The following is a 27,437-nucleotide window of genomic DNA, read 5'->3' as shown; positions in this document are numbered from 1 at the left end:
AAAACAGAAGGTGGCAACCGTAATTGATCAGTCGTGGCCTGATGAGCATTCTGTTATCATGATTTCGTGGAACAGAAGGCCGACACGTTTCACCGCGGAATCCTAAGCAGATGGAGGAAATCTGGACGTGGCGAGCCATGCTGACTCGGAATTGTGTTTGTTTTGTAGCTCGTCAAAGCGGTTGCTCGTGATGCGTCGAGCAACGTGGAGTGAGTACGCGTGGCACGCTATTGTTCGTGAAACAGATAATTCAGTTTTTTTTTTTTTAAAAAAAAAGAAGAAGTCAATTTAAGCGGATGAATAGCTCTTCATCTAAGTGGAATTTTTTAATTTTTTAATTTTTAATTATATAAAATAAATATTATTTATTTATTTTTATTTTTTTATTATCTAAAATCTAGAATCCTGCTTTTAAAATCTAAAATAAAATTTATTTTTTATTTTTTATTTTTTTATTTTTTATTATCTAAAATTCACTTTCACTCGTTTTTTCATTTAAACGAATGACTAATTCACTTTCACTTGACATTCGATATTGATATTAAACTAATTCAGTTGGATTTTAATGAAAATACTCATATTATTTTATTAATAAAACTATTTATTTATTTATTTATTATTTTCATGATTTTAATATTAGATAAACAGTTTAAATTAAGAGTAATAATTAAGATATGGTAAAAGTAAGAATTTGATAAGTATATAGAGTAAATATTTTTTTTAAGTATTCTATTTTTTATAATTAATTAAATTAATTTTTATTTTACTTTATAATTATTGTACTAATTTAGACTAAACAAAAATCTATCTTATTTATTAATAAAATATCCTATTTATTTGTTATATTCATGAATTTTAATAATATATTAAATTACTAATTTATGAGTGATAATTTAGATATTATAAAAGTAAGATTTTGATCAAGTATCTATACATTAAAAAAGAAAGTAACCGTGTTTATTTAGGTATATTGTTTTTTTATATTTAATTAAAATAATATTTTATTTAAATATTTAAATAAAATATCTTATTTTATTAATTAAAAAATTAAATAAAACTATATTAATAAATTTAAACCTATCAAAGTATTTTATTAATAAACTCATATTCCACTTTTTATTAAATTTTTTGTTGTGCACACTATCACTAGAAAGTTATTTATACTGCACTTTTCATCAAACACACTAACATAAAAAAATAATTCACTTTTACTTTCGCTTTCCAAAGGTCAAGCGGAGGCAATTATCCGATAAACATAATCCATATGGAAAAGAAAATAAAATTTTGATCGTTATTATTCCAAAAAATAGTTAATATTTTTTTAATAATTATTTTATTTTTATTAATTATTTTTTATAATAATAATAATTAAATTCTTATTTTTTTCTAGGGTTCCAAACCGACCCTAGGGGCAACCCCACCCTTATAGGAGGAGACAAAGCACGAAGAGTAGCATGTGACATGCACCTTGTCCTGACGAGGGAATTAAAGAGGGACTCAGTGGAGGTCTATGCTACGGAAATTACACCGTACGACTCACTTCTGTGGTCGGTGGTCTACGCGCCGACTTGCGTGGCGTCTGCACTCTCCGGCATTTACGGGCAATAGCCGGTGGTCGGATTATTTGCACTGCGACGACAACGAGTTGATCTTTAACCGTACCCTTTTCTTGTGGGTTGCTGGAAAGAAGAAAAAACAAATCTAAAAAGTTGCAGAATCAAACCGTGTTGCTCCGACCTTTTTCTTCGTCCTGTGTTATCGGCCCTTGCTGGGCTATGACTCTTTGGCGGTGTTCCAGCGAAAAGTAGTAGGGGGAATTCATGGATCAGCGAAGGGAGTTGTGGGTTGGATTGCTGCTGTTTCTTGCAGTTCCTTGCTTGGTTTTGGGAGGGGATATTGCTCACGACGATGATTTGGCACCAAAGCAGCCTGGATGCATGAACGTCTTTGTGTTGGTAACGTTTTCCTCTGGTTTGGCGGGATACTTAAGTGTTTTTTTTTTTTTTTTCTGTTTCATGAACTGTTGGTGTGTTAATTTGGTGTTTCTTTGAAATTTGTTTGGGGCAAATGAGAAAATATGCTTGGGCAGGTTGATTTTAGGGTTAAATGTTTGAGGTGAAGTTAAGTGGCGTTCTGAATTGGTTTATTGCTCCAGCTGACAGATGCACACTCCTTTTTTAGGCGTTTTGCTCGGTGGATCTATGCGTTTTCGCCTTTTAAGGTTTTGAATTGGTGAATCGGAGTTGGTACTGTTTTAAATTTCGGACCCAAAATCGGTATTTAAAAAGCTCGGGAGTTGGGTCATTTGCCCTATATCAGATGTCTACTCTTAGTTCGTGAATGCATAGTTCGCTACTTCTATGGGTAGTTAGGAAGTTCTGCTTTAGGTTTCTCTGGTAAAAGTGAGTTTCTGTCTATAACTTAAGTGGTTTTCTTTGCCAGAAGGTGGCTCTGTTTCTCCACTTAATGCAATACCTTTTAACCATTTGTTAATTCCTTCCTGTTTTCAATCATTGATTTATTTGCTCATGTTGTTTCTGGGAGTGTTGTATGTGATGGAATGTACAACTTGGTTGGATCAATTACTACGATGATCTTAGGACGTGGAAAGATGTCATTCTATTATATATCTAGTCAGCACCTTGTCTCTATCTTTGTTAAATTTCATTAGCTTCTGCATATTTAAAATTTTAACTTTAACACAGAGAATGCTAAGTGTTTAAATGTTTTGATTTGTTTTGAACAGTTGACCAATTGAAGAGTGTGTTGAGGAAATTCCTTATTCTTATGCATTTCTTATTTGCTTTTATGTTTTCCGCTTTCAAATTTGAGTTTTTGAACTTTTGAAATTGTGGGGACTGAGGGCAGCTCCAGAAGCTTGTCTTGGGCTTGATGCTCTTCATTTTCTTCATACTTTTATGTTCTTTCGCTTATGTTCTCTTGAATGCTTCTCACCAAAAGCTTCAATAGGACAAAGGCATGCTAAAGTTTCCTTTTACCTAGAAATATGAGGAATTTTCCAAGCAATTCGTGGATTTTTTTTTTTAATATGGTTCAAATGTTAAAGTACCTTTACAATTCCTTTATTTGAACCAGGTTAAAGTCCAGACTTGGATCAATGACAAACCTGGCAGAGAGTTTGTTGGTGTTGGAGCCCGTTTTGGAACTCTAATGCAGTCAAAGGAGAAACATGCCAACCGAACTAACCTCTCCCTGGCAAACCCATCAGACTTTTGCACTGAACCTAAGAATAAGGTTTTATTTTACTTGTTTATTTTTCTTTGAAATTCTCTATAGGAGTACATAAATGTTTATTTATTTTTTCATGAGTCACTACGTGTAAAGCTTTGATATTTTGTAGCTTGATGGGGATGTTATTTTGGTTCATCGTGGAAACTGCAAATTTACAAAGAAAGCTAGTGTTGCACAGCAAGCTGGCGCTGAAGCTGTGCTTGTTATAAATAATCACAAAGGTATGTCTCTCCTAGATGCTTACATATACACATACAGACATTTGTTTTCTTTCTATCTTAGATTCTCAGTGAACATGATTCACTTTAGGTGATTCTAAACCCTAAATTTGATCTTATCAAATCCAAAGGTCGGGAGTTATCATGATGCTGCCAAAAATATATTTATTCCTTTGCCTGGAAAAAATAGTTGATTGTAAAATTGTATTTAAGTAGTATTTTATTGGTATATGAGGGAATGGGTATGAATCCGTCTACCAATAAGTTGTCTTCTATCTTTGTTGTTGATTAATTAGAAGGTAACTGAGCTTAAGAGTTTGAGCATTGTTCATCTACACCGACTACACCTCTGAGCTCTTATTTAGTGCTTGATACTTTATTGTATTTTGTTAAACAGTTGTAGATCATATTTGTATCGATCTGATTTTCTATTAGAATTATTTTCTTAAGCATTTTGATCAGCTTTTTGTTAAAATTTGCTCACTCGAAATGCTGTAGCGGCTGAGCCAGATGCTATGTCCAGGCTAGAATAAGGAGCATATGGTAACACTTGTTCAAATATAGCCCAAAACTTGATAGTTGGGGGATTAACTGTCATCATTTGGGCTTTATAAAATTCTCATCATTTTCAAAACCAAAACAAAACTGTCATCATTTTGGGCAGATGAACCACCTATACAAGTGCCAGTGCTATCTGACCCACCTGTTCCATCAATTACTGCATTGGATACAACCTATCTTTTAGTTATTATTTTGGTCTCTCCATTTCTGTTCAGAACTGTACAAGATGGTCTGCGACAAAAGTGAGCCAAACCCCAACATAAGCATACCTGCAGTTATGCTTCCACAAGATGCAGGTGGAAGCTTGGAGAAAAGTATTCTTAGTGGTGATAAAGGTAAATTTATTTATTCATGCCCTCTGTACTGAAGTAAAAATGTGTATAGTTCAGTGATAAATTTTTATATAGAATCAAACAACCAATTTTTGGCATTATCCTGGTGTCTCTATTGCATGGAAATCTTTCAAAGACTTCGATCAAATAAAAAAGATCAGTTTTCTTTTTCAGTAACCTTGCCCAATTGTTACATTAGTAGTTGCATATATACAGAGTGATACTTCCATATGTAGATGGATGAAACTCAAAATTGTTATAAAATACAAAACCGAGGCTATTTTTATACCTGAGGTTTGTTATATTATCTCCAGTTGCAGTACAGTTATACTCTCCTGAACGTCCATTAGTGGACACAGCAGAAGTGTTTTTGTGGCTTATGGCTATGGGCACCATCTTATGTGCATCTTATTGGTCTGCGTGGACATCCAGGGAAGCAGCAATTGAGCATGAGAAACTACTAAAGGTTTTTCTATATTCGGTTTGAACTGATTTATTTACTTAAAAAGTTCAGAAGCTCCTACAAGGAAAATAAAAGCAGTATCTGGTCATCTTAACCAACATGGTTATTTTTTGTTTGTTATAGGATGCTTCAGATGAGGTTCTCAATGTGGAAGAGACAGGTTCCAGTGGTGTAGTAGATATTAACACAACTTCAGCTGTTCTTTTTGTTGTTATAGCATCATGTTTCTTGATCCTACTTTACAAGCTTATGTCTTTCTGGTTTGTCGAGCTTTTGGTGGTACTGTTTTGCATTGGAGGAGTTGAGGTACATAATAAATACAAAAATGTTTCACAGTTTCTAAATGACTTCATACTCAGAAGAATGGTATCAACTTCTGATAGCATCTCTATAATTCCAGGGCTTACAAACATGCTTGGTGGCATTGTTATCAAGGTATGTTTCCCCAACGATTACCTGCTAAAACTTTCTTGCTTTTTCTTCTTTAACGGATTTAACAAATCCATTTGCTGACCATTCTTCGGTGAATTGATCTTGCGTAAGTCAAATCAGTTTTTCCCTCCTAGTATGTTATAAATATGGTTCAGTAAATTACAACTGCTTCACTTAAAAAGAAAAAAATAACCAAGTTTCCTGGCTCAGCTAATATAATGTTGATAAATACTTGACGCTGTGAACATCCATCTTCAAGATTTGAGGATTTGCATCACGTTGCATTGTGGAAAGGACAATAAAGTTCTTTTGTCACCACTGGTCCCTTAAAAGCTTTTGTCGAGTGGCTGCACCCAATTATGAGCTAGACTTAAATACAGGAGTTTCAGTTTTGGACCTTGCCTTGGGCCAAAGTGTGATTAAGTAAATGGAAATTAACATGCAGTAACAATAATGCAACCGCAAACTAGACAAATAAATAAACTTGCATAATTTGGTATGACCAAATTGATGGAATGAGTTATTCATTCTTTCATGCCAAAATATCACGAAAAGAGAAAAGGGGAAAAAATGCAGTCACCATGACACTGACTAGGAGCTAGGCAAATTTAAAGCATACAGGTCCCTCAATCATGACACCTACTAGGAGATCACTGACCAGGCAAATTATGAAAGGTAGAATCCATGCATGGAGGAGATGTGAAACTATGGCATTTTGTCCGAGAGATTCGTGCATTTCTTCCCCTAGAAATGTGGACCCAAGACCCTGTGGCTTAGTGTTATCATTCATCAGGTTTTCCTAATCTTATGCCTTGTTTTTGACAAACTTTTTTCGGTTCATTACTTGAAAATTCTGGACCAGCAGTTTTTAGGGCCAGTCTAAAAGATCACTTTGGTTCAACTCTCCTCATTTTTCGGGCCCCCTTGGAATATATTATTTTACAGAGGCTAAAGCCAATTCTTTACTCGATGGAGTAAAGATAGCAGCATGTGACTCCCCAGACTACCTTATCATAAAAGGAGACTTAGGAAGCCTAATCAACAATGCTGCCAGGAAACCAAACCACCATGGAGACGTGTAATAGTCTGTCTAAAGGGGGGAGGCACCCAAGAGCATCTTGTTATTGGGAACTCCTTCCCATTGAATTCTGGGGAAACTTTTTCCCTTGTATCATGTGTATTATTTACTGATTTAAATAAAAGCAATCACCAATTTTCAGAAAAAAAAGCACTGTTTTGGCGGCAATAAAATTTGTCCATATGCATGATGAGTTTAAATTGGATCTTTGAATCTTTGTAAATGACTTCGCACTTGACTTTCAGGTGGTTCAAGAATGCTGGAGTGTCATTTGTTAAAGTACCCTTTTTTGGATCTGTTTCTTATCTCACATTGGCTGTAACACCATTCTGCATAGCCTTTGCTGTGATTTGGGCAGTTGAACGCCGCCGTATTTCCTTTGCCTGGATAGGCCAGGACATACTTGTAAGACTGTTACCTCTTCTTTTTGTTTCTTATATTCTTCTAATAGAAGATCTAATGGGTATTCAATTTGCAGCAGCATGCAAACATGAGGTGGTCACACGGTGTTCCATTATCTGAGCATAGTTCTGCTTTGAGAACAATCACTATCTTTCTCAAATTACAACAAATTAATTATATAATAACAATAATATTTATTGTTATCATTAATAATTTTTATTTTTTTATTTTTTTTGTTGTTGTTGTTATTATTATTATTATTATTATTATTATGATTATTATGTCAACAACAATAACATGTCCAATGAGGCGATGTCTGATTTGAATTTTCTTTTTTATTGAATTTCATTATCACAGTAGGTCATCTTTGTAATTAGCATTATTTTAAAGGATTTATTATTTTTACAGTGTTGACTGGAATCTACAATAGCTTATCAGTTTCCTTGTGAGAAGGGTCTTGGAAGTAGTCTACTACTATATAATCTTGTTGTTGGTACACATGCAAAAAACTACTTGAGAGTTGAATATCTTTATTGATAATTTTGATGTTTTCTTGATTATTAATTTCCTTTCATATGTAAATCAATTTCATGAATATCTGATTAGAGTGGAAAGGGGTAGTGTTTTGCTTGTAAGCAATTATCTTTGTTAAAAAAGAGTTCCACAGTAAGTCGCATTACCTGTTGTCCCTGCTTTTTTTTTTTTTTAATCTGTATAACTTTTGGATCCATTTATATAATCTCTTTCTCATTGCCTGTTTTACAAACAACTTGCAACAGGTTTTATCTATGGTTTTTCTACAAAATCTGCTGAGGAGATTGTGAAACTCCTTAAATGTTGTCTTCTGACTGAAAGTTGCTAATCCCTTTTCCTTGTTCCTTTCTTGATTTATGTCTTTAAGCCTGAGCTTCTTTTTTCTTTGTGGCTGATTGGATTTATATTTTTTCATGTGTCTCCGTGAGCTTTTTCACTTTGTAAAGTTACTTGCTCTATTTATTGGTTTACATGTTTCCTTTCAAAAGAGCATATTTTTCACATTGTGCTAATGACGGATTTCACTATCAGGGTATTGCTCTGATAATTACTGTTCTTCAAATTGTTCGGGTGCCTAATCTCAAGGTAAACTTTCAATTTGCTTTCTTTAGCATAAAAACTTCACGAGACATCCCTTTTAAGAGTTCTATAATTTGATTTTATTAGCCCATTTAAAATCAGAATGAGCAGTGCCTGGAATATAAAAGGTAGGCTGAGTCATGTGCCGTCTTCTGGATGAACCCCCGGGAGGCATCCTGTACGCTGCCATGCAACTTGTCCTCCCTGGAACAAGTAAAACTCATTATCTATCTCCACTTCCTGCAGTACTCTGCACCCAACCAGATGCTGACACACTATATACTGGTCCATGCAAGTGGAGTTACAATAGCCTGTTGTCAATGACTAGCAAAATTTTCTTTTCTATTTGTTATTAATTTAGCTCTTACTTTTTCTGTAGAATTGAGTTAATGTGGCTTAAATTTCTTAGTCATCAAAAATGACATTTTTTTTTCATATCCAGTGGATTTTACCCAGCATGTGCTGACCTGAATCGTATCATTTATTTCAATCTGATACTAGGTGGGAACTGTGCTTCTCAGTTGTGCATTCTTGTATGACATTTTTTGGGTGTTTGTCTCAAAGAGGTGGTTCCATGAAAGCGTCATGATTGTGGTCAGTATTTCTCTCACTTCTGATATTTTCATTGTAAACATAATAATGATGAGTTCATGTGAAATGTTGCTGTTTCTACTACTGCATATTTTTTCTTTTTTGGTTGAGTGGTTTGTTTATCTTTCACTTCTATAGGTTGCTCGTGGAGATAGAAGTGGAGAAGATGGTATTCCAATGTTGCTGAAGATCCCACGTATGTTTGACCCATGGGGTGGTTACAGCATAATAGGATTTGGTGACATCCTACTGCCTGGATTGGTAACAGCATTTGCATTAAGGTTGAAATACCATACTCATATCTTGTATGTTATCTTTTTTACATTGATTGACGTTCAACACATCCTTGATTTTTTTTTTTCAAAAATACCTGAATGATTTAGGTATGATTGGGCTGCAAAAAAGAATTTACGTGCTGGATACTTCCTGTGGTCTATGACAGCTTATGGTACAGGTAAAGGTTTTCATACTTAACTGGTTACCTCTTAGCCTCATTGTTATTGAGATTTCAGAAGTGGGAAAAGCTGGAAAAAGTAATGAAGAAGAAGAATTGCCATTGGGGATGCTAAAGCATTATGTGCTCTGCCTGTTGACCATCAAGAAATTGCATTCCTTGTGCCTATAAAAACTCTTTTCTTGTGCCTAAAGCAACATGCTCATTTTATTGCGTGAATTAAAAGGACGCCATTGTGTTTCTTCCTAGAGAAACCTGATACCAACTCCTTACTCTGATTTGCAGGTCTTCTTATCACTTATGTGGCTTTGAATTTGATGGATGGCCATGGCCAGCCAGCCCTTCTCTACATTGTTCCTTTCACGCTGGGTGAGTTGAATAACAGCTGTTACTCACATCTAAGCTAACAATGGCGATCACAATATAGAACCATATAAGATTGTGTTTTTGTTTCAGGCACTTTCTTGGCATTGGGAAAGAAAAGAGGAGAGCTCAGAAATCTGTGGACGAAGGGAGAACCAGAACGAATATGTCCGCATGTTCAACTCGCTCAATAGGTATAACCAACTAAAAATGTTCTGTAACATAAGTATCCATGAGACTGATGTAGTGAGGAAGCAGGCATGACCTTCCTTGTTTTCACTAGCTTTGCCAGAGAGTGAAACACGTTGTTTGGACAGGAAAGGGTCAAGTTTAAAACCTTCTTGTCTGTAGAATGTCAATGTTAAATGTTCTCAGTGCCAGTAAAAGAATCCTTGCTGGATGTAACTGTTCTATTTCGGATTGATGTCCTCTCCTCTTTTAGTGGAGCAGATAAATTATACTGATCTACACGGTCAATATGAAGCATGTAGGAGCTCTAGATGAACAATTTTTTAACTCTAGATGAACAATTTTTTAACTCCTAATAAACTTGTAGGTCCGATTAGTGTCTGTTTTTCTAGTCCCAGGGTAGGCCACTGGGTTAGTCCAATCACTTGCTGCTAATTGACCAGGAAAGCTATTTCAGTAATTCAGCAATTAAACGTTAAGGAAAATTTGATCAGTATCTTATTTTCACCATCACCATCTTTGTCGAGAACTTGCAAGAATAAAAATGCGATAAAAACCCATTAACAAGGCGCCAGACACTGAAATACAGATTACATTTTGTACCGAATCCAAAAATTTTCCTGTGACAGGTAGCAGAGTAATTGGCTTGGACCTCCAATACTATATCAACAAAGAGCAGAAACCAACCTAGAACAGTGTCCAATTATTCTAGGTTAAGTACAGCAAGTGAGACAATATCAAATGAGACCTGAAATCAAACAAAAAATAAGGTGATTATGTGTATTAACTGACCTGGAAAACCCACTCCTTTTATGGGCGATGGCAGCTCTCTAGAAATAAGCGCAACGAGTATCAAAGTCCGATGGTGACCACAACAAAATAAAAAAACGACTAAGTGGGCAGCAATTTGGTTCAAACGGCATTAAATGAAGAACACTTGCATTTTCTTTCTAAATTATAAATTCCCCTGAACCAAAATTGCGTTTCTCTTCCATTTCAACAGGCACAAAAACTTACACAAAGAGTTTAGAAGAAGGGAGATCGGATCTCTATTTTTCTCTCATCTCTATCAGTGCAGGTTCGCAAAAAGATTTATCTCCTGTCCAACCCTGGTCATGCAAAAGACTAATTGCATTAGTAAGCAGGATTTGTTTTTTTATATGAAACATGCTCTAGAATCTCACTTTTGTTATCGAACTGCAAAAGAAATTCATTTCTACAGCATGCTTGTGGCAAGAAACTGCTCCTATAATGACGGAAATTTCTAAAGAAAATGATAAATGGATAAAGATCGTAAGAATGGTAATTTTTCCTAATCCCAGTAGTCTGGATAAGAAAATAAGAAATCTACATGCTGCACTAAACATGAAATAAACACCATTAAAGGCTAAAGACGGTAAACCATACCTGAATATCTGTGCAAACAACCATTCCCATTCATGGATATTGAAACAGACCTTCTTTCCTGACCTGAGAGAATTTGTTGCATCCTCTCTGGCCAATCAGAATTCAATCTCCTGGCAAAATCCTCGACTTCCCTGCACATATCGACATTTGATTAGCATGAAAGAACATGTAAACAGTAAAAAAAAAAAAGTTGAATTGCATAAAATACCTGTCTAGTTGTTCTTTCATTGCAGGGTCCAGCTCATCGTCAATATCCACATCCTCAAATTCGGCCTTTGTAGGGAACATATCATCTCGAGGATCTAGTGATCTTGAACTCTTACTTGCACACCCATTCACAGCATCAGTAGGGCCCGACTCCTGAAACACAATAACAGGAGAAATTAAGACAACTCAAATCTTGCTATGAAAAATAGGAGTAAATTAGAGGTAAAGTACGATGATATTTTATGCAATGCAACAAATTTAACCTTGCTATGCTTCTTGTTTACATTGATAGTAGAAGGATCTTTTGTTTGATCTTTTCTTCTCCTATTCTTTTTCTTCTGCTTAGCTGTTCTGGCCCCTTTTGTACCTAACAAAGCAAAAAAGACACAATAACAGCAAAGTTTCATCTCCTTTCATCTTGCAGAAGAGATAAAATACAACAATCATGTTATCAAACAAAAATGATAACAATAAAATAAGAGAATCAATTGCAATTCACACAAACAATGAGCTCCAAAAACTCTCCTCTTGGGTAGGGAATTTGTAACAAGTGTAGTATTCAAGCTTAAGTAAGCTAAATTAAGTTACTTTCCTAAATAATAGAGATCAGTGCCATTTTACGGATACAAATGGGAGACACTCCATCCCCATTGCATCCATGGAAATAGGCCAAAAGATACAATAAGGTAAAATAAATAATGAAATATTAAGCAATGAACATAGACGTCATAATTATACCTCAACTAAAGTTATCTTGGATTAGAACAAACAAACCAAACTAAGGGCTCTATGGCCAGTAAAGAAAAAAATACAATTACTGCATAAACAAGCAAGTTTGGCAGTCTTATCCATGCTTAACTGTGATAAATATAACAAAGGTAAAACATAGATTGAATGGCTTGCAGCTCAAAAAATATAAAGCAAATGAATGCAGAAAGTAACATAAAACACACCTCCATCTCCTCCATTAATAAATGACAGGAGATCATCGACTGAGCGCTCATCCACTATCTCCTCTTCAATTTCGACATTCTGACAAACAGATAAGAATGATTTTAGCTTTGAATTTGAACAGCAGTGAGGAAATGGAATAATAATACACTTGCATGAATACGATACTGTAATATTTTCCTAAAGAGATTAAAGGAAAAAGAACACAAAATCGTGTTCCCATCACCTTCAATTTTTCTTTTTCTTTTAGCTCTTTTCGCTTCCTAGCATATAACCGATTTAATAGCCGAATCCTTGGATCATCTGCTGTATTTCTCAGGGGTTCCAATTTTTCCTCCTGGTAAGAAAATCACATATAAAGATATACTAAGTAATGGAAAATATAGGAGAAAGAAAAAACTCATAAGCTTCCAAGTCCAAACACCTCAGTAAGATCATCGGGTAAATGGAATGTCTCACGAATTTCTTCTGGTGTTTTCCCTTCAATCATCCGAGCAAGTGCACGACTTGTCAGGTCAACCAATGGCTTCAATTGGAGGCTATCGGCTGCAGATGTCAACTCGCATAATCGCTTTGTGTCTATCCGGATAAATTTCTCATCAAACGATTTCCTTTCCTAAAAAAATAAGAAAGATATGTTGTATCTTAATTTTTTCATAAATGAGTGCAAATTCTTTGTAAGTCGAATAAATATAATAACATTGTTCCCTTTAGTAGACAAGGTTACATGTATTTACTACTTTGGCACTGTTTTTTTTCTTTTTCTGAAAGGCTAGTTCTCATTTGGCTATTGGAACCACAAAATAATATATAGTCTTAAGTTTGCCATATTTTAAGATACAACATAAACAGGGATACAGCCAGTGAAACCCCAATAGAATTCAATCACTTGAGAGGACCTCTCCCTTCTCTGCTAGCCAGGAGAGGGAAAGAGTAGGAGCTCAAGAGTGGATCCCACATTTTTTAAATGAGCAATGAGAAGAGAATTCATTAAGAAGGTTCAAAGAAGAGCAAGAAGTACAAAATAATACCATGCAATGCTAAAACAGAAAAGAGCAAGGGAAAGATGCTGATTGGGAGCTGCTAAGAGGAGGTTCCTTCTCTTCAACAAATTTAAAACTTCATGAAGGGTAAAATCAAACTTAAAACTTTGGGTTATAATGACTTTTCTGAAAGATACAGTAGAGGCACAGCTCTGCAAAATTTATTCACTAAATTTCAATTAGAAATTCATTTATGCAAATATGGCAGGTTGAAGGCCATAAATGGAATTAAGCAAAACATAACTGTAGTTGGAAATTACTTTAAAAACGCATGGCAAAATATTGACATGGATAGAGAGAGAGAGAGACCATATTGGAGCGTCCAGCCACTTGGTGGAACCTGCAATAATCAAGTATTGGGCTCAAGATTGCGGGATTAACTCGCTGTGGCAGTGAAATTGCGAAGTTCTTTGAAGATCCCATGCCTGTCTGGATTATTTCTCGACAGATCATTGGACAGAACATGGCAACTTCTTCTTCCACTTGCTGAATTGAACCGTCAGCAGTTTGGAGCCAGATGTAAGATTTCATGACCTGTGAAAGCATTCTGAAGTCATTTCCCTAAACATCGCAATTAACAACCATTCTGTTCATTACATTGTCTTAGTTATGTTGATTTCAAGAAGGGGTCCATGAACATTGACCATCAGTGTCCTCAATAAAGACACAGAGAGACCAAGGTTTGTAACTGGTGGCTGAAGTTCTACACAGTTTTTGCTTCTTTTCTTTTTTTTTAAAGGACTCCCACATATTTATATAAAAAATTTCTGATGCATGCACAACTCTGATAAAATATGTAAAGAAGTTTGCTTATAGTTTGTTGCATCCATTTAAATCAAGGATCCTGAAGTGGTTACGATCATGCCCTATCTGACTGGTTCTCGCTTGAATAGACAGAGATATGCTCTCAACTCTGATCTGTTTTTTTTTCTGGCAAAAAAAGAAAAAAAAGAAAGAAAAAGATATTTCCAACCTGGAAAACTGTATATATAGATAGCTAGATTGAACATTGTGAGATAAATCAAGCCAAAGAATACTATGGCCCTCCCAGTTAATTTTCTCCAGAAGAAACTTCATTAAAGAGAAACTAAGCTTTAGTTTTATATTTTTCCCCTGTAAAATAACAAGTTGACTTGACAAACTATAGAACAATAATTTTTTTTTCTTTTTTATCTTAGATATGTAGGCAGTTCTGAGCAGACCTTCACAGACGGGTAACAAACCCTACCTCATTGAGTAAACAAACATTTGAAAGTAATTGTTGAGTGTATATTTAAAAGAAGCACAGGTTTCAATAATATTCACATCCTTTTTCAAAATCAAATTCAAGAAGAACTTTCTTGAACTGTTCCGGACAAATCCCATATCTGCATATGAGGAAAGCTCATGCTTCCTATCACCCAGATTTGATCTGATATGGATCTGATCAGGCTCAGAGAGCAAAAAAAGTACCATAACTATTCAACAGAGTGATTTCCAAATTTGCAGGCTGTCCGTAAGCCACATCATCCCCATTAACACATGAAAATTCATACCTCAGAATAGACAGTTCAGAGTATGTGTCATCTCATAACATATTATGGGCAAAATAAGACCAGAAGATAGTTGTCTCAATCAATTAAAATAAGTTATTGATTTAAACTTGTTGAAGAGATAACTCAGAAACAAATGTAAACCAAAATTTAGCAACAAAAATAAGTGTATATAGAGATTAACTGTGTACCTCTGGTTTGATAATCGCCATATCACTCTCTGACATTTACCAGAACTGCCGCCAAAAGGATAAAAAATATGACTTCAAAAGCTATACAGGAAAAAGGTGCTCAACTTCCAAATTCAAAGTCTCAAAAGTGGTCAATCATCAAACAAATGTCTCCTCTCAAAAAGTAATGACCATTAAGCACATAGAAGCCATTTACTAATGTTACCCAGAACAAATCTGTGACTGCAGGACACAAGAGTAACATCTTTTTTCCACGGCTAAACTTATTGTGGTCCTCAGAGCTCTCCCGTTGGTAAGTTGCTTGTTCGTTGCTAAGTGACAGATGCCTACAAATAAGATTGAGTAAATAAATAAATAAAGAATGAGGAGCTAAGATGCAGATTGGAAAATTATCCAGAAGCAGATCAAGTATCTCCATCAAGAAATGAGTACAGCCTCTATGGCTAGGAACTTTACAACATTGAAACACACTTCCACAAAGACAAAACAGATGGCTTTTAAGTAATCTGTAAATAAAACAGAAAAAGAGAGACAACTTTCGCAATATTATTGGCTAAAATACCATTTAAAAAAATCAGCTAATTGAACACAGAGCCAAAACCAATACGATCCTCCTGAAAATATTATTGGCTAAAATACCATTTAAAAAAATCAGCTAATTGAACACAAATTCAAAACCAATACGATCCTCCTGAAACAAAAAGTAAAAATTAAGCAAGCAGTAAAACCAGAAAATATCAACAAATGGAAAGATAGAAATTAAACCCTACCACAACGTCCATTTGGCACCCTTCTCCTCAAAGTTAACAAAGCAAGCTCAAAAGCTAAATCCAAGCCCCATTTCATAAGCTGACGCTCCCACCACATTCTTAAATTTTTTCAAAAGGTTTTTAGTATCGATACTGGCCTCATGCAAAGCCAACAGCTTTATCCATCAGAAGGTAACCTTTCAAAACATTTGATCACCACTCCAGCCAAAGCCCAATTAAAGAAAAAAAAAACATTTCTTTTCAAATTCAGACCCCAATAATCCCAACGAAAACCTCACAGACAAATAAATGCAATAGCTCAAAAACCAATAGGCCAGCTCCACCATCCATTTTTACGAAAACCCTCTTCCAAATTCCACGACCGAGGCCATGTCCAACAATCAAATAACCCCCAAAACTAAAAACACAACCAAAATGCAACATCCCGATCAAGGAAATGCGGCCTCCGAGCTTCCTCGGAATCAACACCCGTTTCGATACAAACCAAACAGGCAACCGATTACGCGTACCAAACAGGATGAAAAAGCGATACTGGAGTCACAGAGATGGAGGGATAAAGCTAGCGAGTAAGAACTGCAAATACCTGAAAGAGGTGGTGAAATGCGATTCGGAGGGCGATGAGAGAGAAGAAGCTTTGAATGTTAGGGTTTTGGCGGTTTTTGTCGACGGCAGAGAGGGAGGGAGGGAGGGAGGGAGGGAAGGAGGGAGAGAGGAAACGAGGAGCGAAAAAACGGATAACGAAACGGGCAGTAAGAGAGAGAACGGATCGGTAGAGAGAGAGAGGAGTGTCCGAAAGGTCATACGTGTCATCTTCTAGGGTTGTTTACTCTTTTCTACCTCGAGGTGTACCATGTACGGTCCTCTTTCCTCCGCGGGTGCACCTTTTCTCCCGGTGGTTCGAGCTAAATTCCTATAAAAGGGACCACAGTTTGAGTCAGCGCTGCTTGGGGGGCCCATAGTGGAAAATTAAGCTTTCGTCGTTGTTCTGTGGGCCCCATGATGAAGATACTTAGCCGTTGCCTGCGCGGGTCCCGAAAGATTTGAAGTTGATGGTGAAAGGGCTTGTGATTTAGTAAGTGGACAAGCCAATTCCACAAAGGAAAACAAACAAAGGAAAAAAAAAATTATGTACTATTGGCTCCATGATATATTTACTATTGTTTTATTAAGGATAGTTTAGGGATTTCACACTTGTATTACGGTTGCCCTAGTTTTCTCTTTATATTTGGAGGCGTCGTTGTTAGGGTTATCATCGAAGAAGGATCATCAGAAAGGTTCGAGAAAAATACTTTGAGTGTGTGTAATTTCTCTTATAAATTATTTCATTTTTATAGTGAATTACTGTAGCGGCAGAAGACAGGATGTAGTCTCACCTTAAGGCGAACCTGTATAAATCTTGTATTTTTTTTCGTGCCAGTTTTTTCTTCTTCTGTGATTATTATTGCTCTCGTTGGTTTTGAATTAGGGCGTCTAATTCCTAACAAGAAAGACTTAAAATGTCATTTTGAAACTAAAGATTTTGATAAATTAAAGTATAAACCAGGGATCAAGGTAGCTAAAGGAAGAATGAGTTTGGTGCAATCGTAGAAGAAATATATTATAGATATGTCCCAAGAAATCAGAATTATAGAAGTCAAACTAGTTGAAACTCATACTAACAATAATAATGATCTATACGATAATTAAAATCCAATTCTCAATGATAATACACAATACAAGAGACTTGTTGGGAAGCTGATATGTTATAATTGCCAAGCTGGATATATCTTATCATGTTAGCATAGTTAACCAGTTCATGAAAAGCCAATGAAAGATTCATCTTGAAACAATTAGTCAGATTTTAACAAAAACGTTCTCCTAAAGAAGATCTATGTCATATCTCATGGGTAGCTTGTAGTTAAAGGATTTTATATTGAAGCAGTTAATCGAATTTTAACACATACAAAGGTTCACCTAGTAAAGGTCTATGTCATATGTAGATTATGTTCGGTATAGACTTAGATAAAATGTTATCCAATCGGTATTTCACTTTTGTTGGGGGAAACCTAGTTACTTATAAAAGCTAAAAACAAATAATGGTTGTAAGGTCAAGCATTCATGTAGACTACCAAGTTGACACATGGGACTTGCAAATTGATGTACGTAAAATCTCTCGAGCAGAATTTGGTTAATTTTTAAGTAAAGGATATAATGATGGGGCATAACAATCTAAGTTGCAATATTCATTACAAATATTCTTTTTTAAGAGTTGAACATTTAAAAGTTGATTGTCACTTCATTAGACGTATTGTCATGAGTAGAAAAATCTCACCTTCGGACATTAGACCCTGTAGATGAGTTTGACACTATTTTCTAAGAAAAAGAGACTTTGGATTTTTTTATTTTTTTGTAATAATCTAGATATGTTAGATATTTATTGTCTAGCTTGAGGGTGTTGAATAATGTAAGGTCCAAGAAGCATTTCAATCTTTTGACATATTTGTATTTGTACACCACCTTAAGTTTTTCTCTGTTAGTTCAGTTTATTAGGATTTAGACCAACGAAGTCCATACAATAGTTTTCTGGTATTTGAAATCAGAGGGATAGAATTATAAAATACATTAAATTTTTTTAATTAAATAAATATGAAGTGATTAAGAATTTAACTTAACCCCTAATCGACATTTCCTTGTAGCCAAAGACTGTTAGCCAAAGACAATAGTCTTCCCTCCCTTCTCTTTCTCTCTTAGATGTTTTTCCTATATCTCTCTCCCCCTTTTTCACAAAATACTCCATAATAGGACCCTATAACACATTTTGTAACAAGCCGTGTAATTTATTACGCCACATAACATCTTAACACATGTATTTTGAATAATACATATTTTCTTCTCTAAGATGACTTAGGGGGTAAAATTGTACAAAACACCCCTAAAACATTTTTAGATGATATATGTCACAAGTCATCAAGATGCTCATTATTGAAGATGAGTGAAACTCATTCTCATGAATCAAACCCATATATATACTAAAGTGTGTAGGGAGGACATTGGTCTCAAGATCCTATTCAATCGAGTTTTGATGATAATAAACATTCGATGCATTGAGAAGTTTTAGGGAGAGTTTCAAAGTCATTCCAAGCTTCTGCCACTCAAAATATTTGAATGGTAGATCAATTCTCGAATGGAGAATAAGTTGGAAACTTAAATTTAAAGAAAAATCCCCTAAAAATATTGGCAAAAAGCTCTTAAACATGCCTACTATTGTTCAAATAATGGAGAATAGAAGTTGTTAACACATATTTAATGAAGATTGTCCATGTGACCATTTGAACGATTTTGGACAACACGTGTGGACTTGACTTCTGGACTTCGACACAAACTATATGTCTCTAAATTTTGCAAGTGACCTACTACTAATGCGATCAATAACTCAAGGAAAATACTTTAAGTATTACTTATTATTAATTATGCTAGTGCGACCATTGGTATACCTCAGTTGAATGGATTAATCTAGGCTTATCCACCTTTTCAGTTTGAGAATATTTTTTTATATGTTTTCTTGTCTTTTCCCTCTTTGTTTCCTTGCCCTATTTGTCCATTTCCATTAGTACTATAAGAGAAACATTATGCATCCTCCTCTATTTTGCCCATTTCCTCTATTGACAACCAACAAAAATTACAAATCTTATACATCTTCAGCTTTTTTTCTTTCCTTTCATTTTCTTTCCAACACGTAGAGCCTCTTGTAACACAGACAATGAGGCCAGAACTTTGTATCTGGAAGCCATTAACATAGTATCTGAATCACTCCAGGCATGGCTACCTCCTAAGCTTGGGACTTTCAATGAAGCACAAAATTTGCTTTTCTACTTTGAAGAGTCTTCTTTCCATGAACCCATGACCCTCTTTCCTCCTGAACTTGATTCTAGCTTTTGTGAGTCTTCTTGCAAAAGATATGGGTTTCACAGTGAGTGTCGTAGGTAACTGTGTTTTGCCATTGTTTGATATGGGGAGCTCATAAGAGTGAGAAGGGAAACTATTTTTTCAGCTTGGAGAAAATGATTTTAAGTGGGTTGTAAGACTTGGAGCTTAAAGGGTTATGAGGTCTAGATGGGAGAAGATGGTAATGAACCAAGTGAAGCAGATGGTAATGAACCAAGTGAAGCAGATGATGCACACATCTGGACTCTAATGGATGCAAGTTCTTGTTTATCTTCACAAATTGACAAAAAATACTTGAAGGCAGAGAGCTCTACCAAAGAAGGGTATTTGGATTTATCAACAACAACCATGTCAAATATCAACTGGAATGCAAAGAATGGAACCTTGTTGGGGAGAAGGAGATCTCTTCCTCCAAATTTTTCACAGAAGAGATATCTTGTATCTTTTGCCATATCTCCCTTCCCCTTCTACTCCCACTCAACAGTTACTCTGCAATTGACTGAAACAATATGATACCAAATGCAGTTAGATTGATTTCTCCAATCTTCAAATGGCATTTCCATGTGAAGTAATAAAGTTAAAGTAAGAACAAGCACATTTGGAATCACTGAAAGTTTGTCTTTGCCAATAAAAAGAACTAAGGATGTGAATTGTATCTGCATGACAAAGACTCCAGTATTCTTCTACATTATTGAGCATGAATGATCAGTAGAAAGAGAAAGCAGGAGAAGTAGAAAGCAAAACTAAACTAAATCAAAGAATTCAGTACCTGAAGAAGAAGATTATCAACGTGATTCATTGAGAGTTTCCATAAGAGGACGGCCACTCCCTCCCTTAGAAAAACGTTGCTTCCTGAAGATTATTAATGGTTGGCCAACCTTCTGGATTATTTAAATGACAGATCCTACTGTGAAGAAAGACGTGCTACAGGAGGAAGAGACGCAAGAGATATCTGTTTTGAGATTTAATAATCAAGAAAGACTTGTCACCTCCAGGCGTCCATAGTGTCTGTTGATGCTCGCATGGCAAGGTAGAAGTACCTGAAATGGACGAGAAAGTTGCATGGAGGGGTCGAAGTGCTGTAATAGTTAAATGTGTTTTCTTTTATTTTCAGAATTATTCTGACGGATCAAATTCTTCAGTTGATAAAGGATTATTAGAACTCAATCACCCATTTCATTAAATTCCCAAAACAATAAAATTTCATTTAACTTGGTAATTTCTATTCCTACTTAAGATAGTTTAATTATTTTTAATACTTAAGATAGGAGGGTTGATCCAATACGAAAAATCATTTGTGAAACATGCGAAAACAACTATTTCAACCATCTGATCATGATCAGACGACTGAGATAGCCGTTTCGCATGTTTCGTACCAAGGGTTTTTTCGTATTGGATCAGTCGTGCTTAAGATAGTTATATCTTTAGTTAATATTTAATGGTTTTACATAAAGTATAATGATATTTGATAATAATTTTAAATAAATTTGGAGACTTTATATCTGATTTCTATTATATTTTAATTGCCTATTTGTTTTCTTATTTACCTATTAGTAGTGAGTAATACTATTTATGATCATTTTACCGCCTTATCGGTGTATGAACGAGAAACTTACTTAAAATTTAACTAAGTCATTCATTGAAACTTGAAGGAGAGATCAAGGAAGAAGTAATATAGTCCCTCAGGGCAAAAATAAAAAAGAACAACTAGGGAAATTCTTCTCCTAATCATGATACATTGCCAAATCAACAAGCTTAATGTGTAGTCCTATTAGAGCTCATAAGCTTATAAACCCACTTCTATGAAAGGAAAAGGTTATTTACAATTAGAAGGTATTAGCTGTGAATGAACCTAGACCTATCCCACATGCAACATGTGGGTGACTAAACGAGCAAAGTATATGTGAATTAATTTATGAAAAAAGAGTGTTAATATGAACAGGTCCATGGTTAGTAAGAAAGTCATTTGGTGACATTTTGAGCTGACACTTTCCCTAAGCCTACTTTAATAACTAAGATAAGATAGCACTTGACTTCCTTAATATCAATTCAGTCTTCATCTTGACCTAACCTTTTTGTTGAATTAAAATTTGAAATTTTTACTCACATATGCAGTCCTAGCCCTCTTAAAAACTCAAGGTAATTGACATCCTCATCGAATTTAACATAAAAAAATAGATATCCTATAATGAAAAGTAAGAAAAAAAGAGTGCTAGAAGTACACAAATGATGATTTTTTTTTTTATGTTTTTGGATTTTTTGGAAGTCTAAGAGTTAGACTCGGAACAAAATAGGTTCAAGTCATTCTAAATAAAAAGGAGCAAATCCAACCCGAATCTGACCTACCCCATATTGCATCCAAGTTAACCCGACCAAGTCGTGGGTCAAGTTGCTAGGTTGTTGAAACACCAGGGTCTCCCCCAATCCTTTTTTTAATGTTAATTTTTGTATATTTTATACTTAAGTTGTTCCCTATGTAAAAAAAACTTTTTTCCTATATTTACAAATGGAGATATTACAATTTACAACATATATAAATATAAGCAGACCTATAAATCCTTATATGGGTAAATATTTTTATTTTATTTATTTTTTAAATGATAAATAAAATAGTGGAATGGATAATTGAAAAAAATTATAAACCCATTTTCATGCTTCAGAATAAGATGCACATCAACAACATACGATTATTATCATTATTCATGGACCAAATATAAACTCTTAACACATTCATAAATTCAACTTCAATTTCTATTGTGGAGGTCGAAAATCGGAATAAACAGAAAAAAAAAGCTCTGCAACACAGTAAACGAAATGATTAATGTTGTTGGATCGAGTTTAAGTGGCCATGGTCCCTTAACTAGGCTAGCTATATTGATTCAACCAATGACTTTACTAACTCTATCTTATCAACATGATTATAGTTGCTCTAGGAACTCTCTTCTAGCAACAAATAAATGGTGGGTGGGGCAGGAGCACATGTACACCCTTATCCTTTTTGGCATGAGTGAGAAAGTCTTTAGTGCTCATTTGGGTCAATTCTCCATCATTGTTCTTTGGCTAAGTGGCATGTATTTCCATGGTGGCCATTTTTCCAATTATGAAGCATGGCTAAGTGATCTACTCACATTGGAGCCAAGGTCAGGTGGTTTGGACTATAGTAGGTCAAGAAATATTGGATGGTGATGTGGGCAAATGACCTTACATAAGGGTACTTACTAGTCAAGGGTTTAACTCATGAAATTATTCGATCAATAGGAGTTTGGGTTCTATGCTAAACCCTAAATCCTAATTCAATGAAAATGGATGTGGAATCATATAGCATGGTATCAATACAAAATTTTCCAATGCCAAAAATTAGATTAGTGTAACAAATAAGTCGACATAAAATGCCAATCTCTCTTTCTCTCTCTAGAATTTATCAAAAATTTGAAATACGATAACTAAATGGTGAAGCTTAGAATTAGATATTTACATAAGCTATTTTCGAATAGGGGGTGACACTTCTCCCTCTTTTTCTTCGAAAATAAACAAAAATATTAAATAATTTTACTTCAAGCCCTTTCACTTTTTTTCTACGATGTATCGTCTGTTCTCATAAAGCATTTCAATAGGTCCAATGTGATAGTTGTTAAACCAAATCAATTGGGCTAGGTGTTATTGTTTAACCACTTCCTTTTTTTCTCTTCCTCGTCTTATCTCCTTGCTTTCTTCCTTTACTTCTTCCAATGTTTCTCTTACATTACTTGTACATGAAAAAAATTCAACTACTTCACATACAACTACTTCGAGTGTCATATTCTCTCAATTGTAAATACAAAAGAAAAATTGGAAAGAATGGATTCGATTAACCTTCGACTGTAAGGCACTTAAGTGGGGTGAGAGCATTTTTTTTACTTATATATTATTTATTTATTTATTTAATTTTTTTATAATAAAATTTAATCTTTTATCCTAGGTTTTAACTAGTTAAAATCCGGTGAATAAATATAATGGCATGTTTGATCAAATCTATTAATGTATAAATAATAACCATCATTTAATTTTCCAATTCTAAGCATTCCAACATTTATAATTTTTAAAAAACAAAAAAGATTTGAACCCGACGTGAATCGAACACGCAACCTTCTGATCTGGAGTCAGACGCGCTACCATTGCGCCACGGATCCACGGACACGCTTATAACTCCAATAGTAGTTTATGTTAAAATCCTGTTTCTTTTTCTGTAATTTCTTCATCTTCTCAAATTGCGGTTTTATGGGTTCGTTCAGTTTTCTCTCTGCAATTTGAATCATACGACAGTTCAACTTCAAGCAGTTGCTCTTAATCCTCTGAGAAGTTTTCACACCAAACGTTGTGAATCCTCGCATGCACCCGTTCGGATTCAGATATGACTCTTCACCAGAGCGGTTGAAGCGCCCACTGATTTCCACTGTAACTACTCCCTCTCCAGACTCCGCTATATATACCCTCCCCTTTCTGCAAACATTCACCATCTTCTTCTTCAACTTTTTCTTCTTCCTCTTCACTAAACTATGGCGGCTATCCTGACTCTTCAAGCCATCGACGGGGTCTCCGTCCAAGTAGAGTATTCCGTGGCCTTACAATCTCCCACTATAAAGAACATTATCCAGACCAATGCGTCGGGGGAGGACAGAGTTAATGTGCCCAACGTCAAGGGCAACGTCTTGAGGATGTCGATGGTCTTTATCGAAAAGCGTCTGCACTTTAGTAGACGGATGGAAATAGGCGATGCGAATGCGAAGGGAGAATCAAAGGCCTGGGAGTCGGAGTTCCTTGATGTAGATAAGAACACACTTATCGACCTGATCGAGGCTGCGCAGTTTTTAGATATCAAGGACTTGATGGAAATGGCCTGTCAAAAGGTTGCCGACACCATGACGGGGAAGTCGGTGGAGGAAATTCGACAGCTTTTTAATATACGCAACGATTACAGTCGCGAGGAGGAAGAGGAAATAAAGAAGGAAAATCCGTGGGCATTCCTCGATAAATAGAGTGATGCAAGCGGTTTGGTCGTGTTGTTGCAGTGATTTTAGTTTGAATAAAAACGTCTGAAGATTTTTTCTTCGGAAGTGGTATCTGTTTGAATAAAAATTGGATTCTTCGATTCCAGATGAACAAACTCAAATCCAGTAGTAGTCTGCATGGGGATTTACGTAATCCTTAATCCCTTTAAAGGTTTTCTGGGTTAATCCAAACATGAAACCATGCACGTATAATGAAAAACAGGAGAAGAATTTAAACTCCATCTAAGTCTCTCCTTCCCTAGAGAGAAAGGTCTGGTCTTGCCACCTTGCCCAACATATGTATAGATGGAAAGGCTGTCCTATAAATATAAGGAAATCTTTGAGAATGCAATTCTATTTAGGGCCTAACACTTTTTATTAAAAAAAATAAAATAATTAATATTTCTAAGTGGGTTAAAACTTATGTCAAAGAAGTCTTTCTAAGAATAAGAGAAAAAATATTTTAAAAAATCAAATAAAACCATCTATCAAACTAGTAAGAAGGGGAAATATATATGTATCATATTTTTATATTTATTTTCTTTATTTTTTCATTTTATTCTTTTACAAGTGGAATTTATATTATATTATATATTTTTTTCATTAGTTACTATTTATGTATCATATTTTTAGATTTATTTTCTTTATTTTTCATTTTTTCTTTTACACCTTATTTCTGTGACTCATCAATGCATCAATGTTTTTGGAAATGCCTATTTACCTAAAAATTCATAATTGGAAAATCAGTACGATTTCTACGCAAGTGCAAGAATGAAATAAGGAAGAAGATGAAGATGATATAAGAGAAAAATATTTTAAAAAATAAAATAAAATCATCTATCAAACTAGTAAGAAGGGAAAGAGAAGTGGAGTTTATATTATATTATATTAGTTTTTCATTAGTTATTATATATGTATAGTATTTTTATATTTATTTCCTTTATTTTTCATTTTTTTCTCTTATGCCTTATTTCTATGAACCATCTGTGCATCAATATTTTTGGAAATGCATATCTACCTAAAAATTCATAACTGGTAAATCAGTATGATTTCTGCACAAGACAATGCAAGAATGAAATAAGGAAGAAGTTGAAGATGATATAAGAGAAAAATATTTAAAAAAATCAAATAAAACCATCTATCAAACTAGTAAGAAGGGGAAGAGAAGCGGACTTTATATTATATTATATTTTTTTTTCATTAGTTATTATATATGTATCATATTTTTATATTTATTTTCTTAAATTTTCATTTATTCTTTTACGCCTTATTTCTATGAACCATCTGTGCCTCAATTCATAACTGAAAAATTAGTACGATTTCTATGCAAGAGAAAGCAAGAATAAAGTAGTTTGATTTCTATGCAAGAAAAATCAAGAATGAAATAAGGAAGAAAATGAAGATGATATAAGAGAAATATTTACGATTTCTACGCAAGAGAAAGCAAAAATGAAATCAGGAAGAAGATGAAGATGATATAAGAGAAAAATATTTTAAAAAATCATATAAAATCATCTATCAAACTAGAAAAGAAGGGGAAGAGAAGTGGAGTTTATATTGTATTATATTTGTTCTTCATTAGTTTATTATATATGTATCATATTTTTATATTTATTTTCTTTATTTTTCATTTTTTCTTATATGCCTTATTTCTATGAACCATCGGTGCGTCAATGTTTTTGGACATGCATATCTACCTAAAAATTCATAACTAGAAAATTAGTACGATTTCTACGCAAAAGAAGGCAAGAATGAAATAAGGACGAAGATGAAGATGATATAAGAGAAAAATATTTTAAAAAATAAAATAAAACCATCTATAAAACTACTAAGAAGGGGAAGAGAAATGGAGTTTATATTATATTATATTTGTTTTTCATTAATTACTATATATGTATCATATTTTTATATTTATTTTCTTTATTTTTTATTTTTTCTTTTACACCTTATTTCTATGACTCGTCGGTGCCTCAGTGTTTTTGGAAATGCATATCTACCTAAAAATTCATAACTGGAAAATTAGTACGATTTCTACACAAGAAAAGGCAAAAATGAAATAAGGAAGAAGATGAAGATGATGAATTTCATAGTGCTCTCTATTGGTCATCACTTCTCTTTTCTTTATTCTCCTCACCTAAACCCTAGATCCTAAAACTTAAACCCTTTAACATTGACAATATTCTACAAGTTTTCAAACTATATCTTTTTCACCAAATTTTATTTGCATTTGCCATTGTCTAATTTTTTTTCTACCCTATTTTCTTTTTCCATTTGATAACTATCGATGATACTTATAATGGCATTTGAGCATAATGAAATGCATCATATTCTTTCTACAATTGTCTGCAATGTTGAATCGATAAGTTGACTTCTTGTTTTGTATAGGTTCATATTTGTGTTTTTTATTTGCATTTTTTATATATATATTTTTTAAAAATTTAACTTATTTTGCTTCGACATGCTTTTATTATATTTTTATTGGTATATTTTTATTATCTAATTATTGTGTAAATTTTTATATGGAAAATAAAATAAAAATAGTTTGAAAATAAACTTTACCTTTTGCCAGTGAAATAGATTCTGGTAAAAGATTAATTATTTTAAAAAATATTACACATTTTCCTAAAAAATTTCCATGAGGGTATTTTAGTAATTTCAACCCTTAATTTCTCATGACCTAGGTAGCCAGCAAGAAAAGAATATGCCTCAAAAGTGAAATTCAAAAGAAGGAGAAACGAAAGCTTTATACGGACCCACCACATTAATCTTAATCTTCGATTCACTTATCTTAAAATCCGATATGTACAACTATCTACCGATACAGGCCATATCGGCTTATATTGACCGGGGCACCTCGGTAACGTTATTTTTGCTTTTATTTATGGAGGTTAATCCCACCGTTGATTTCGATGTTGGGACCCGCTTTTGTAAATGGCT

The 27,437-nt window shown here is 34.3% G+C and overlaps 3 protein-coding genes and 1 non-coding gene across 7 annotated transcripts; 2 read left to right on the top strand and 2 right to left on the bottom strand.

Annotated features, from left to right (window-relative positions):
• The first annotated feature begins 1,540 nt into the window (after positions 1-1,540).
• On the top strand, positions 1,541-9,736 carry LOC137939488 (signal peptide peptidase-like 4). The gene is made up of 14 exons (XM_068784766.1): positions 1,541-1,955; positions 3,097-3,255; positions 3,362-3,473; positions 4,247-4,366; positions 4,678-4,829; positions 4,950-5,132; positions 5,227-5,261; positions 6,582-6,741; positions 7,804-7,857; positions 8,353-8,445; positions 8,581-8,723; positions 8,826-8,896; positions 9,182-9,265; positions 9,353-9,736. Exons 1-14 carry the CDS (start codon positions 1,821-1,823, stop codon positions 9,451-9,453), a joined length of 1,602 nt encoding a protein of 533 aa, XP_068640867.1. The 5' UTR covers positions 1,541-1,820; the 3' UTR covers positions 9,454-9,736.
• Positions 9,737-9,872: 136 nt separating this feature from the next.
• LOC137939489 (SKP1-like protein 21) lies at positions 9,873-16,232 on the bottom strand. Of its 4 annotated transcripts, none has more exons than XM_068784767.1 (12): positions 16,133-16,232; positions 14,985-15,105; positions 14,780-14,824; positions 13,366-13,590; positions 12,438-12,629; positions 12,240-12,350; positions 12,016-12,094; positions 11,326-11,429; positions 11,064-11,215; positions 10,856-10,986; positions 10,241-10,557; positions 9,875-10,135 (listed from the first exon to the last, which is right to left on the bottom strand). In XM_068784767.1, the coding sequence occupies exons 3-11, from the start codon at positions 14,813-14,815 to the stop codon at positions 10,541-10,543; spliced, it is 1,047 nt and encodes a 348-aa protein (XP_068640868.1). In that variant the 5' UTR covers positions 14,816-14,824; positions 14,985-15,105; positions 16,133-16,232; the 3' UTR covers positions 9,875-10,135; positions 10,241-10,540. The 4 variants fall into 4 exon arrangements, with proteins under 4 accessions (XP_068640871.1, XP_068640868.1, XP_068640869.1 ...); XM_068784768.1 differs by having other exon boundaries at positions 9,876-10,135; positions 10,241-10,278; positions 10,466-10,557; positions 14,780-15,105; XM_068784770.1 differs by having other exon boundaries at positions 9,873-10,135; positions 11,347-11,429; positions 14,780-15,105.
• A 7,338-nt stretch (positions 16,233-23,570) lies between these two features.
• Positions 23,571-23,642, bottom strand: TRNAW-CCA (transfer RNA tryptophan (anticodon CCA)). The gene has a single exon. It is a non-coding gene; the product is annotated as a tRNA-Trp (tRNA).
• A 366-nt stretch (positions 23,643-24,008) lies between these two features.
• LOC137938494 (SKP1-like protein 1B) lies at positions 24,009-24,488 on the top strand. The gene has a single exon (XM_068783446.1). The coding sequence runs from the start codon at positions 24,009-24,011 to the stop codon at positions 24,486-24,488; it is 480 nt and encodes a 159-aa protein (XP_068639547.1).
• The last annotated feature ends 2,949 nt before the right edge of the window (positions 24,489-27,437 follow it).

The sequence above is a fragment of the Aristolochia californica genome, unplaced genomic scaffold (assembly GCF_029961685.1).
Source record: "Aristolochia californica isolate CCGP_79_NKW_82.1479 unplaced genomic scaffold, dmAriCali1.0.hap1 SCAF_8, whole genome shotgun sequence".
In the NCBI taxonomy this organism is placed as follows: Eukaryota; Viridiplantae; Streptophyta; class Magnoliopsida; order Piperales; family Aristolochiaceae; genus Aristolochia; species Aristolochia californica.
The sequence above is the reverse complement of the archived record's forward strand: the minus strand, read 5'-3'. Positions and strand labels throughout refer to the sequence as shown.